Below are 12,770 nucleotides of genomic sequence, written 5' to 3'. Positions count from 1 at the left end.
GCTTAACAAAAAAAAAAAAAAAAAAAGCATAAGCACGTGGATTTAGTTCTTGAATAGATCTTATGCGTTCATGTAAATCAGCTTACATTCAGGAGTCTTATATATTAATAGCGTTGGCAAAAGCGTTTAAAGTGCAATTTGTTTTTCGGGTAGGAAAAAGGCAATGTGTCAGGCACTATATGTGCTGTCCCCTTTGATTCAGCTGCTGGCTCAGGCTCCACGCTGGTTGCAATAGGATGCTATAGGACCGGCAGAATGCAAACACGCTGCTCTGAAAAGCTCCTGCGTCTGAGTAGAATGGCGGAAGCGTTAAAGTTTATCGCTCACTATGTCTATTTACCTTATTCCATGAAGGCTGAAAGGGGGCGTTCACAACGAAGTGGTTTTTGCGTCCGTCCGCGCGGTTTTTCAATGGTTTTTCTATATAAGCACTCTCTTGATGGACGTCTTTACTCACTGTCTCACTGTTTAGACGCCTTGCCAAATAATTTCAACTGTTAAAACGCGCCTCGAGACACTTTCGTTCTGCTCGGTTCGTGGCGCTGCGTCTTCCTGTTTATCGCAATCACATTTCGGTGTGAACGGCCCCTTATTTGCGGGTAGAAACGAACCTTTGCGCATGCGCGCACGATAATAAATTTCACAGCCTTTTTAAGGACTTTTGTGGTCGCGTATGTTGTTATCATATCGTCTATGAAAAAATAGCCTATTATTATAATTAGGAAGAATCAATCTACATCAATTAAACAACATAAAGATTTTGAAGAATGTTGTTCGCACACTTCTAGCACTGGTTGCTTAGAGACAGACGAACGCTGAATCCAGAATATCCGTCCTGATTTTGATGAACCTCTCTGCAACATTTCACACAGTCAACCTTCAGATATTACTCTCCACCCTCTCTTCGCTGTCCATCACAGGAACTGTGTTTGACTGGTTCAAGTACTATCTCTCAGGTAGGTCCTCAAGGTAACCTGGAAAGGTGAGGAGACCAAACCACATCAGCTACATACTGGGGGACCTCAGGGTTCAGTGCTTGGGCCACTTCTCTTCTCTACATACACAACATCACTGAGGACCATCATTCAGGACACGGTTTCTCTTACCAGTGCTACACCGAAGACAAGCAACTCTACTTGTCTTTCCAACCCAACAACACCACAGTGACTTCTCAAATCCCTGCTTGTTTGGCAGATATCTCGGACTGGATGAAGGAACACCACCTGCAACTTAACTCAGCCAAAACTGAATTCTTTGTCTTTCCAGCTATCCCTGCTGTTGAACACATCATGCAGCTGGGTGCAACTACAGTAACACCTTCCAAAACATTCAAGGATGTAACCATCGATAACAAACAAACTTTTACAGACCACTTCTCAAAGACCGCAAGATCATGTAGCTTTACACTCTACAATATCAGGAATATAATACTCTTCCTCTCTGAACATGCCACACAACTGCTTGTTCAGTCACTTGTCATAGTTAGACTGGACTACTGTAATGCTCTCATTGCAGGGCTCCATACATGTCCAATTAGACCCCTGCAAATGATCCAGAATGCAGCAGCAGGTCTGATCTTTAATGAACCAAAGAGAGCACCACTCCTTGTCTCTCTTCACTGGCTGCCGGTTGATGCACGTATCAAATTCAAGACTCTGATGCTGGCATATAGAACATATTAGGTATACTGGAGCTGGGTCTGCTCCAGTATACCTAAAATCATTTCTGCAGAATCATTTCTATGCGCCCACTAGCGGTCGGCTAAGGAACGTCGCCTTGTTGTACAACACAATGAGGCACCAAAACACTTTCCCAGACTTTCGACTTTACCTTACCACGTTGGTGGAATGACCTTCCCCACTCCATCACTGAAGCTGACTCGCTCTGTGTCTTAAAAAAACAGCTTCTTTTTCAAGAAAAAAATATTTTCCTTGAGCACTTAACCAGTAAAAAAAAAGAAATAAATTCTTGTTGCACTTTTGAATACTATTCTGATGCTAGTGAAACTTTGTAGTATTGCACTTTTCATACCACTGTCTCCTCTTTTGTGAGTCGCTTTGGATAAAAGCATCTGCCAAATGAATGAATGTAAATGACAATATGTAACTGTAAGCTCAATAATACAGATAAACATAATCATACAGTGTTTATGCTAATATGACAATAATATAGATTTTTACAATATAATTTTAAAGGAATATTCCAGGTTCAATAGAAGTTAAGCTCAATTGACAACATTTGTGGCATAATGTTGATTACCCCATGCACACACACAAAAATTTTAGAATCGTCCCTCCTTTTCTTCATAAACAAAAGTTAGCAGGTTAAAGTGAGGCACTTACAATGAAAGTGAATGGGCCAAATCTTTGGAGGGTTTAAAGGTATAAATGCAAAGCTTATAATTTTAGAAAAGCACTTACATTAATTCTTCCATAAAATATATGTATAATAAATGTATTAATTCAGCTGTAAAGTTGTTTAAATCATCTTTTTTACAGTCGGTTTAGGGTTTTATGGTTTGTTACCATTACATCATCATTGCAAAGAAGTTGTAAAATTAGCTGTAACTTAAACAGGTTAGTAAGTGGTTTTACTACACTAAAATAATGTTAATACATATGGTGTATGTCGATACTTTTGAAACAGTGAGCATTTTAACATTTAATATGGATTGGCCCCATTTACTTCCATTGTAAGTGCCTCACTGTAACCCTGATTTTTGCTTCTTTTTTTTTTAAGAATAGGAAGTAGAAATAATTTTTTGTGGTAATAAATAATATGCCACAAATGCTGTCGATTGAGCTTAAATTGTATTAAATCCGGAATATTCCTTTAAGGATGTTTTAGGTTCTAAATGTGAGGAATAATTTCAAAAACAACTTTCAAGATATATTAGACCTCACTAAAAACTAATTTTGTCTATTACACTTAAAGGTGAATGACAAATACAGAAATACATAATGGACAAAATAACACAAATTTGGAGAATTTTTATGATATTTAATAAATAAACCTTAATTCATGATATATCATACACCTCATCGGTTAAAAATAAAGCGTTTTACAGTCAGACAGAGAAAGAGAAAACAAAAAAGAACTAAATGATACACCTGTTTACATCACACACCCTCCCTTGTCATTCAGAGTGTTGAATATGATCAAAATAATTTACTTTATTGACACAAATAATTACTCAATGGCAAGTGAAAACTTTTCTTTATATAGCATTATGGATTCAACAACATATTTGGCTGATCAGTATTTGTCAGCAAAATCTTCCAAAATAGCCAGCCTTGACATTAGCTTATAATTCTGTAGTTTCTGCTCCAATATCCTCTCTCAGTGGTCGGTCCCTGAATCTACCTATCTGAGTCTCCGAAAGGCCACCTTCCCGCCAGCGGCCTCCAAGTGACCTGTGCAAAGGGAGGAGCCTATGTCGGAAAGGGTAAAGGAAGAGAGCGGGGTCAGGCATGGGGCGAGGCTCCTCGGGTCCAAGCACCCTTTCACGGGGAATGCATTCTCTCACTTTCTCCGATCGCCTCATCCTTCCTGAAGCACGGCTTTGTCGTGAGCTTTCCGCTGCTACTGGAGATGCCCAAGGGGAGCTTGCAGTCCAATCTGATTCCTGTGAAAAGGTAAAAAGAGGAAACTCATTTATGTGTCAAATTATGAAGGTATAATATGAGAAAAGTGCTGCTCTTGAGAAGATATGGCAATCTATTCCATTTTCCCTGTCAGATGTTCATTAAAATTTAGAATGTCCTGTAGGTGAATCTGCTCTTTTTAACATGTTAATAATATTTTTGTACACTATATTTAGAACATGATGAATTCCAGATAGTATGCCCTTGGCCATGTATGTGTCCTTAATGGATCCTACCTGTATGGCTCCTCCTTCATCCTCCTCTTCTTCCTCCTCTTCTTCATTGTTCTCTGTCTGGTGGTAGAGACGAAATTGTGCAGAATGCAGTTGGAAGGAGAGTTGAGCGGCCACATCAGTCTGCTTGCGGAGGTCACGACTCAGTGTCATAATCTTATGACTGCGCCGCTTCAGCTCCTCCAGGAATCGCCGCTCCTCATCTCTAAGTCGAACCTGAAGTGCGCTCGCTAGAGCCCCCTTTTTCCGTAGCTCTCCCCGCAGCTCCACCAGTGCACTCTCTTGCTCAGCCAGATGCTGCTCTGTCTCCAATAATCGTTCCTGCAGCAACTCTTCCTCTAGCGCAATATCTGTAATAACATGTAGATGGAAAGCTTAACGTTTATATGTAACTAATATATTTTTTTTTTAAATGGACACTTCTGGAATTTGAAACTCACCTTCTCGGCTTCTTACAGGTGACCTTTCACTCAGATAACAACTCAGGTCTGTAGAGACATACAAACAGATTGCAACTTGTTACTGGGTATCGTTTGTTTTGCTTTTTCATGTGCTATCTGTTCTCTGTCTTGTATTTCTTTGATTTTGAAGTGCATCTACAGTAATGTCTTTCCTCATTGTGCCTCCCTTGATTGTTCCCAGGAGTTCCTGGTTCAATACAAATTAAGTTCAATCAACATTTGTGGAATTATTTTGATTACCACAAAAATTATTTGGACTCGCCCCTCATTCATTTAAAGAAACAAAAATTATGATTACATTAAGGCATTTACAATGGAAGTGAATGGGGCCAGTTCATAGGCACCAAAATACACACTGTTTCAAAGTATAGCCACAAGACGTAAACATTATAACACACTAAAATCACGTGTTAACATGATTTTAGTGTGAAATAATTGCTTACTAGCCTTATCTGAGTAAACCTATATCCAATACCGGGATTACTGGTACTACAGTTTTGATGAAATAACTACACATTCAGAGTGGTTGGCAAAGATAATATTGTATGAGTTGTATGATTATAATATATCATTGATTAACCATTCAATGAGATTGAGTGAGATTTGTAATATCTAAGCATCAACAGACCATTGCATCTTTTCTTCAAGCTGCGTATCTCAAGGCATAGACCGGTTAGAAGGATCCTGTGTTCCTGCTGCAAGAAAGATACGTTACGCTCCACATTCTCCACCTGTTCGGCTACTGTGGATCTATCCATGGAAAGATCTCAGATGTTTGCAGGTTACAGAACCTGTTTCAATTAGAGTGAAACTGGAATGTCAATACAAGGTAAACACACTTTCTTAAAGTTGCACTCAGTAACTTTGTCTTTGTGTCATTTTGGATTTACAGTGACATCTAGCAGCTTGGATGCAGCATCATTTAAAATAAATAGTTTTCAGTTTCAGATGCTATTGTTAATTTTCACAGTCAGCCATGATTACTTTAATCATTGAGTAAAAGTGTCCAACAACAGGATGGCTACTGAGATTAAGCGAGTTGTATTCGGCTGGTCATGTGATTCTAACATGGCAGCCCCCATGTGCAGACCCCCTCCATTTAGAATAAAAGAGCTGTAATAAGATCATTGATTTGACTGGAGTCTTCATTTCAATGTGAGTGCTTATGATTTCCTACATATATTGCAAAATTGCAATTCATGTCTTTAGGAGTTTAACTTTTTTTCATGAGGAAAAAATGACTGAGTGCAGCTTTAACTTAGGGCTAATCATTCATTTAAAATCTATGGCATATTAATTTCCATTAAAGCAGGCTTAAACAATATTGAAAATATTTAGAAGCTAAGTAAAAATAAAAATACAGATTGACTATTTGCACCCAGGTGTAAATAACACCTGCAACATAGCGTGCCTATTTGCTCTCCAATTGTCTATTAGAAACAGAAATTTACGATAAACTGCATTGTAAGTGTCACTTCAGTGGTGTGGGGCGTAACGCTGGTGACTGTAGAAGCACACTTCTGCACTATTCTACGCAACTTTGTAGTGTAAGTAGTGCGGTTACACTGAAAATGCAGCAAAAAGAATTGTACTACAAGTACCCAGATGATGCACTTAATTCTTCAAGTGGCAAAACGGAGTGTGGAATGTTGGACACTTCGTGCGCTCTGAGCTTTTTTGACCCAGGTTCGATTCGCCGTTTGTCCCCATTTTGTTTCCTGTCTCCTCTCTAAATAATTTCTTTAATACTACTTATAATAAAACATAGAAATGAATATAATGGTAGCTTTACTATAGTAATATTGAAGTAACCATGTTTTTTGGCAGAATCCATAGATTTGATGCAATTAACAATGTGTTACTTCTACAGAAATATGTTTTTTTTATATAGCAACCATGTTTATATTTTGGTTACTATGATTTTAAAACAAAGTACCATAGTGATACTATGGTTACTGTAGTAAAACCATGGTTAATTTTTGTAAAGGAAGATTAGGGTTAGGTTTAGTGTAATGTGTCTGTGGGACTCTGAATAAACACAATAAAACACGCTGCATTGATGCGATACTGTTTGTATTTAATCAAGGGTGCAGGGGCCTGGGTAGCTCGGCGAGTAAAGACACTGACTACCACATCTGGAGTCGTGAGTTCGACTACAGGGCTAGCTGAGTGACTCCAGCCAGGTCTCCTAAGCAACCAAATTGGACCGGTTGCTAGAGGGGGTAGAGTCACATGGGGTAACCTGCTCGTGGTCACCATAATGTGGTTCTCACTCTTGGTAGGGTGTATGGTGAGTTGTGCGTGGATGTTTCGGAGAATAGCATGAATCTCCACACGCGCTAGGTCTCCTCGTATCGCGCTCAACAAGCCACGTGATAAGATGCACGGACTGACTGCCTCAGACGCAGAGGCAACTGAGGTCACTATATCACCAGGAGGCAGGGGCGAAAATGTCATCAAAATGTTGGGGGGGACAATAAACATAACAATTCTCAAGAGCAATGTTTGAAGGGGACACCAGGGTTTTTTTTGTTGTTGCCCCGTTTGCATTTGTATTATTTTATTTCTTAAACAATTATTTTAAGAATATATCATTATATTATTTACAATACACATATTTTAATGATATTTTAGGGAGGGACAACCCTCACGATTTCCGCCTTTGCCACGAGGAGAGAAAATACAAATTGTTTTTAAATCAGGCATGCAAATTTGTACCAGGTTTGAGGTGCAAATAATATTTGCCACTATTTGCACTGGTGTGTAAATAGCATCTTCCTTTATTTGCACCAGGGTGCAAAAAGCATTTGCCATTAAAATATTGGATACCCAAATGTGACCACCACGTTATAACAGGCTGTAGTCAACATTAATGATTCCCTTTGTTCATACTTCAGCACGTTAAGGTAAAAGTGAGCATTATGTCATTGGTGCAGCCGGGACATTCTGACCAGGAACTGCGTAACAACGGCAGTCACTTGTAAACACCGCAATCTATCGTCTTTGAGGCGAACAGATATTCGCAATCTATAAAGTGTTTGTTTACATGATCACACAATTGTCATGACAATGTCAGTTGCTGTTTAACATCACCCCGATTTCAACATTAGCACACCTGAATCAACCGTCAGGTATTAGAATATGTAAACAAACGATGAATAAATGAATGTGATGCACTTTGCACGCATTGCCAACTGAACACGCTTCAACTTCCTATTGTAATGATTATTTTGTCTTCAGTATGTTCTTACTTTGGTGACATGCTTCTCTGAGGAAAAAAACTACACCTCCTTCCGATGTATTGAAATCAGTGCGCCGCTTAAGATTTAAGGGGGTTTAGTTTTCCAAGGTCAATATCTCAATGACATGCAATTTGCCGATGTCACAGCATGCACGGTCTATGTTACTTACGATTCGACTGAACAGACGAATGATGCAGGACACCTCCAGTGCGTCAGGACAGGAAAGGGTTAGCCATCTGCCATGCCGCCCGAATCTGATTCACTGAGCCAATGAAGTGGACTAAAGTGACGATGAAGCCCTTCTGATTTTATCTTCTGACGTTTAACAAATGGGACAGATTTTATTTGGTAAACTGTATCCTATATTTTAAACGTGTAGAGACTTCTATTGTTTGCAATCCTGCAAGGTTATACTCTACAACATTCTCCGCACTTTGTAATTTCATCTCGCAAAAGTTTCCATTTCAGCACCTTGGATAGCGACGTCATGACTTAGGTTTCTATTTTTAGCTATGGAAGAACCTCACCTTATTATCTCGAAATGTAAACGTAGCATATGCACATAAGCTCTTCTGACATCTATATACCGCGTGTGTGATCAAGTGTTTTTGCAGAAGAGGACACTGTAAATGAATAATAGTGTGGTCAATTTGGATTAGTGTCTGCTCAATATACACCCTGACTATATTTCAGAGTGAGCTCCAGCCTTCCTGGTCTGTCATAAAACATGAACTGATTCTGTTAAAAGTTTTCCTGATTTTAAAAGGTAAACACCCTGATTAAACTACAAGAAGGAAGAGTGGAGGACAAAAGCCATTTCCAAAACCAAAGGCCTGTTGATTCATCATAAATCACCAGAATTGATGTGAGCTAATGACGATTAGTGTTAGTTGACTTATTCAGATGTCAGTTAGATTATTTATATTATACTTTGATTGCCATTATTCATTGTTTATTAAGGATGTTATTCATTATTTTATTAACAAATTATTGACATTTGATTTTGTTTGTATTGTTTTGATTTACTTGGATTGTAGTGTAATTATTATTTAATCTCTGTTTTGTACAGACCATACACACCCCCAAACCCTTATATCCATCATATCTGTACATCCAAGACGTCTATGAGTCAGTAAAGTCACTAAAGTCATTAAAAGTTTGTTATTGGGCTCTGACCGGCCTGCCAGGGTGAGTACTCCCTATTGAACGGTCCTTAATGAGCTAAAGCTAGAATTTGATATTCCATCCCAACAATATCCTGTGACAAATTTCCATATATAGATTACATTTTTGGGGGGTAATCTAATTTGATTACTATTAGATTATTTTGGATTACTTTAAACATAATTTCATTTTATTTGATGTCACATGCATTTTATTAGGATAATAATTTTAACGAAAGTACAAAGAGGAAAAGAATTTGCTCCATTCTTTATTACTAACAAAAGAGCCTCATAAAAATAACTTTTTATGACATTTTTAAAAAGTGTTTTAAACATTACATTAATGAAATAAACATTAAATCAAACAGCAATGACAGTGCATGGCCAAAGTTTATCATTTAAAACACTGAGACATCAAGTTCATTTTAAGAGCATAAAACAATAGCAGCATTACAAACATTAATTACCATAAAATTAACATAAAACATTACGTGAAGAAACAGTAATTAACCTGAAATTAACAGCAATTACGTTGCTAGGTCAAAGCTAACAGCTCAAAACTCTGACACGCTTAATTTTAACCCTTACTACTTAGTAATAGTCCATCACCTATTCCTTAGCTGAGGTGCATATCTTACTGTTGTAACATAAAAGGACCACATGCTCAAAAAGTTAATCTGTGAGGCTATTGTTCAGTGTGAGAATATGATGAGATATATATAAACAGTACATACTGTATATGAAAGTTATCTTTGCAAGTGTATATATTGCTTGATTATGTACAGGAATTTCGTTTAAACTCTCCTATTGTGTTTGGGACATTTGAATTTTTAAATACCACATAGGTTCAGCAGATCATGCAAGTAAATAGAATAGATTTAGCTTTAAAACATTGTGAAGAAGTATTAGTGTTGTATTATTAAGTTGTGCAATTGTTTTGTTGATTTTAGTTGAAAAATAACAGGTTTCACAATTTTTGACCATCAAGTTGTAATGAGCAATTATTTGTAATAGGTCATTAATTCAAATTACTAGTAATTCTCACATTAGATGTTAATAAACATTTATATTATTTTACATTGGATGTTGAAAAACTTCACATGTATCACTCTGGTTTTGCTGTAGTTAATGTATATTTAAAAATGTCAAATATTGTTATACATTTTAGTATTTCTAAAATAAATGGCATATTAATTAAAAACTTTAAGATTTGTTAGTTATCATGCCAAAAATATCAATCTTTTTATATGTATGAATAGTTAAGAACCAATTAATGACTTACAATATAGATTTAGATGAAAACATTTGGGTTATTAATGATTTAAAAGCTTGAATTTTAAGCTCGGGTCAAAATTGACCATCAAATGCAAAACGTGTATGCAGATTCTGAACCCAGTAGGAGGGTTAAATGACCCAAAATATCTGACCTCATTAAATGATTTATTACTATGTGACAGGGCGGAGGGCGGGGCCGGGTTGTGATTATACACACGGTCCCTTATCAGGATAATTAAACCTCCAAGAGGGATAAAGGCCAATCCGTGTGTATAATCACAACCCTGCCCCGCCCTCCGCCCTGTCACATTCTAAAAAAAAAAACTATTATATTGCTATTGTAACAGTGCATAACTACTTTTCCCATTATACATGTTGAATAAAAACATGTGGAAGCAGATGTGATATTTGAGACAAGTCTATCGACTTTGACCCCATTACTGCAGCTTAAGAACTTTAAAAATATCTTCTTTTTTTTTAACTTATTATCAGTCAAATACTGTAAAGGCTCCCTGAAAATGTACTGTTTCCCCCTAGTGGGCGGGACTCTAAGCCACAGCTTGTCAAAGAATTGTCTTTTTACTTACAGCAGTTCCAACCAGGACAACCTATAAGCATACAGTGAATCATAAATGCAAAAGGATGATCAGAGTCTAAACAAACAAACATTAACATGTTAAAACCCCCTGTCAAGTGTTAAAAGGCTTTCTCACAATATTAATAAGGTCCATTCAGGCCAACAAAGGGTTTGACCTCTGAAGAGAAAAGTTGATGATGCGGCATGTAGAAAAAGCACAGATAGAAAACGGTCTATAAAACAGATGGATTCTCATGAATCATCAACAGAACTGTAAGAAAGTGCTTGTTTACTGATTACACATACAGAACTGAATATTTTTAGCATCCAAAATGACCCAATTTGAGCTGATTGGGCAACATCAAACTGGCAACATTTGTACCTGTTATATGACAGGTTAATTTTTATACATTTTATTACATTTTCTTACATCTGCTATTATGCAGTGGATTAAGACCCATTAAGCAAGGCAAAACACAAACAAACAAACTACAAGACAAATAAAATGTTTTTTTCAACTGCATTTTAATATGTGCTTGGCATTTAGGCTTTTACATTTAGTCATTTAGCAGAAGATTTCTGGACGGGAAAAGTTCTTGAGAGAGTTCTGTAATGTACTGATAAGTGATCCATTTTTAATGATCACTTTTAAGTTTAATAGTACAGTATTTGTTATCCAATTAAGACCTGTATCAAAGGTATGTTAAGTGAATGAAACATACTGTAAATACAGCAAGAATTTGAAAGTTTTTACATACAAGTTTCATTCTTAATGCAGAGAAATTAATATAAAAATGTGGTGATGAACACAAAGGTTGATATTAGTCCCGCTGGAAGGTGTTGTCTGCCATCTGAGGAAGGTGCCGAGGTCCTGTTAAAAACATGACACAACTCTTTCTCAGGAAATTTCCTGGCAGAAGGTATGGGCCTATTTGTACCTTCATTGATTAATCATCAGTCTAGGCTGAAGTCGATTAAAAATACAGAGACTTTTGCTGATGCTGACCACTCAAGTTTTATAAGTAGAAACTCAGCCTCAAAAGATCAGCCTGTTTGGTTTTGCTGATCTTTTATTAGTCGATGTGGCATCTTTGTCTGTTTAAGTGTCAGTTGACTTATTAGTTATTTGACCAGTCAGCAATACAAATTCAGGTGCCAAATCTTTGATATTGCTTACTGCCTCCCCTGTTCTTTCACTCAATGCTCTGTCTCCATCAATGGTTCTGCTCCCTCATCAGAACAGTGCAGGCTTCACATTTGTGCCACTGCCAAAAAGATTCAGAAATCAGTCACTCTGAAGTCTGTCAGGCAACTTCCAATCTGAAGGTAGGTACTGTTGTGTGTGACTAGTCCTGTTAACACAAATGCCAGTCCATATTAGGGCTTCTCTGGCAGCATTCCAGGTACATCGGCACTTCTGGATAAAGGCGTGGGTGGACGGAACGTGTACACCAGGTTCATGTGCAGGGAACAGAGGAGGCTGATAACTGAGGCTGCACTGGAAGGGTGATAACCCCGTAGATGACGACTGCAAGCAGCTGTTGGTGTACCTGACCCAGACAAAATGATCACTCCAAGAAGACGGATTACAGGAGGCCACACAGTGCAGGGCCTTTTCCAGCTCCTGATTTGCGCACTCCACTTGCCCATTCGTCTGAGGAAAAATTCACTTTAGCCCCCAGCTGTCGACAGAATTCTGCCCAAAAATGTGAAACAAATTGGGGGCCATGAATGCGGAAGATGTGGTTAATGACTGCTACCGCTGTCTCCCTCGCTGAAGGTAATTTGGGGAGTGGAATGAAATGAGCCGCCTTCGAGAACAATCCACTACAGCCAAAATGACTGTGTTGCCAAGGGAGGGGGGAGACCAGTTACGAAATCCATGGCTATGAACAACCAGGTTCTCGAAGGGACAGGCAGCAGTTGAAGGAGCCCAGCTGGGGGTTCACATGATGTCTTATTAGTCACACAAAGTGGCTATGAATCGACGTACATCCTTGGAAAGGGATAAAAGGGAAAGGAGAAGGCGAGAACCGGCTTGACAATATAAATAATTTTTTCATGAAAAACTTAAACAAAAGACACAAACACACACATGATTGACACCTGCCCGTAAACGATCTGTCTCTCTATTGCACCACCATCCGCAGTCATCCTTTATCCCTCTAGGATGCT

At 38.0% G+C, this 12,770-nt stretch overlaps 1 protein-coding gene across 1 annotated transcript; it reads right to left on the bottom strand.

Moving 5' to 3' along the window:
- Positions 1 to 3,040: 3,040 nt before the first annotated feature.
- LOC127627311 (coiled-coil domain-containing protein 92-like) lies at positions 3,041 to 7,996 on the bottom strand. Its single transcript, XM_052103657.1, has 5 exons — positions 7,750 to 7,996; positions 4,967 to 5,129; positions 4,318 to 4,365; positions 3,881 to 4,227; positions 3,041 to 3,625 (listed from the first exon to the last, which is right to left on the bottom strand). Exons 2-5 carry the CDS (start codon positions 5,094 to 5,096, stop codon positions 3,305 to 3,307), a joined length of 846 nt encoding a protein of 281 aa, XP_051959617.1. The 5' UTR covers positions 5,097 to 5,129; positions 7,750 to 7,996; the 3' UTR covers positions 3,041 to 3,304.
- Between the last annotated feature and the right edge of the window lie 4,774 nt (positions 7,997 to 12,770).

Source organism: Xyrauchen texanus, chromosome 34 (assembly GCF_025860055.1).
Source record: "Xyrauchen texanus isolate HMW12.3.18 chromosome 34, RBS_HiC_50CHRs, whole genome shotgun sequence".
NCBI classification, from domain to species: domain Eukaryota; kingdom Metazoa; phylum Chordata; class Actinopteri; order Cypriniformes; family Catostomidae; genus Xyrauchen; species Xyrauchen texanus.
Note: the sequence above shows the minus strand (reverse complement) of the source record. Positions and strands in the feature narration are given on the sequence as shown.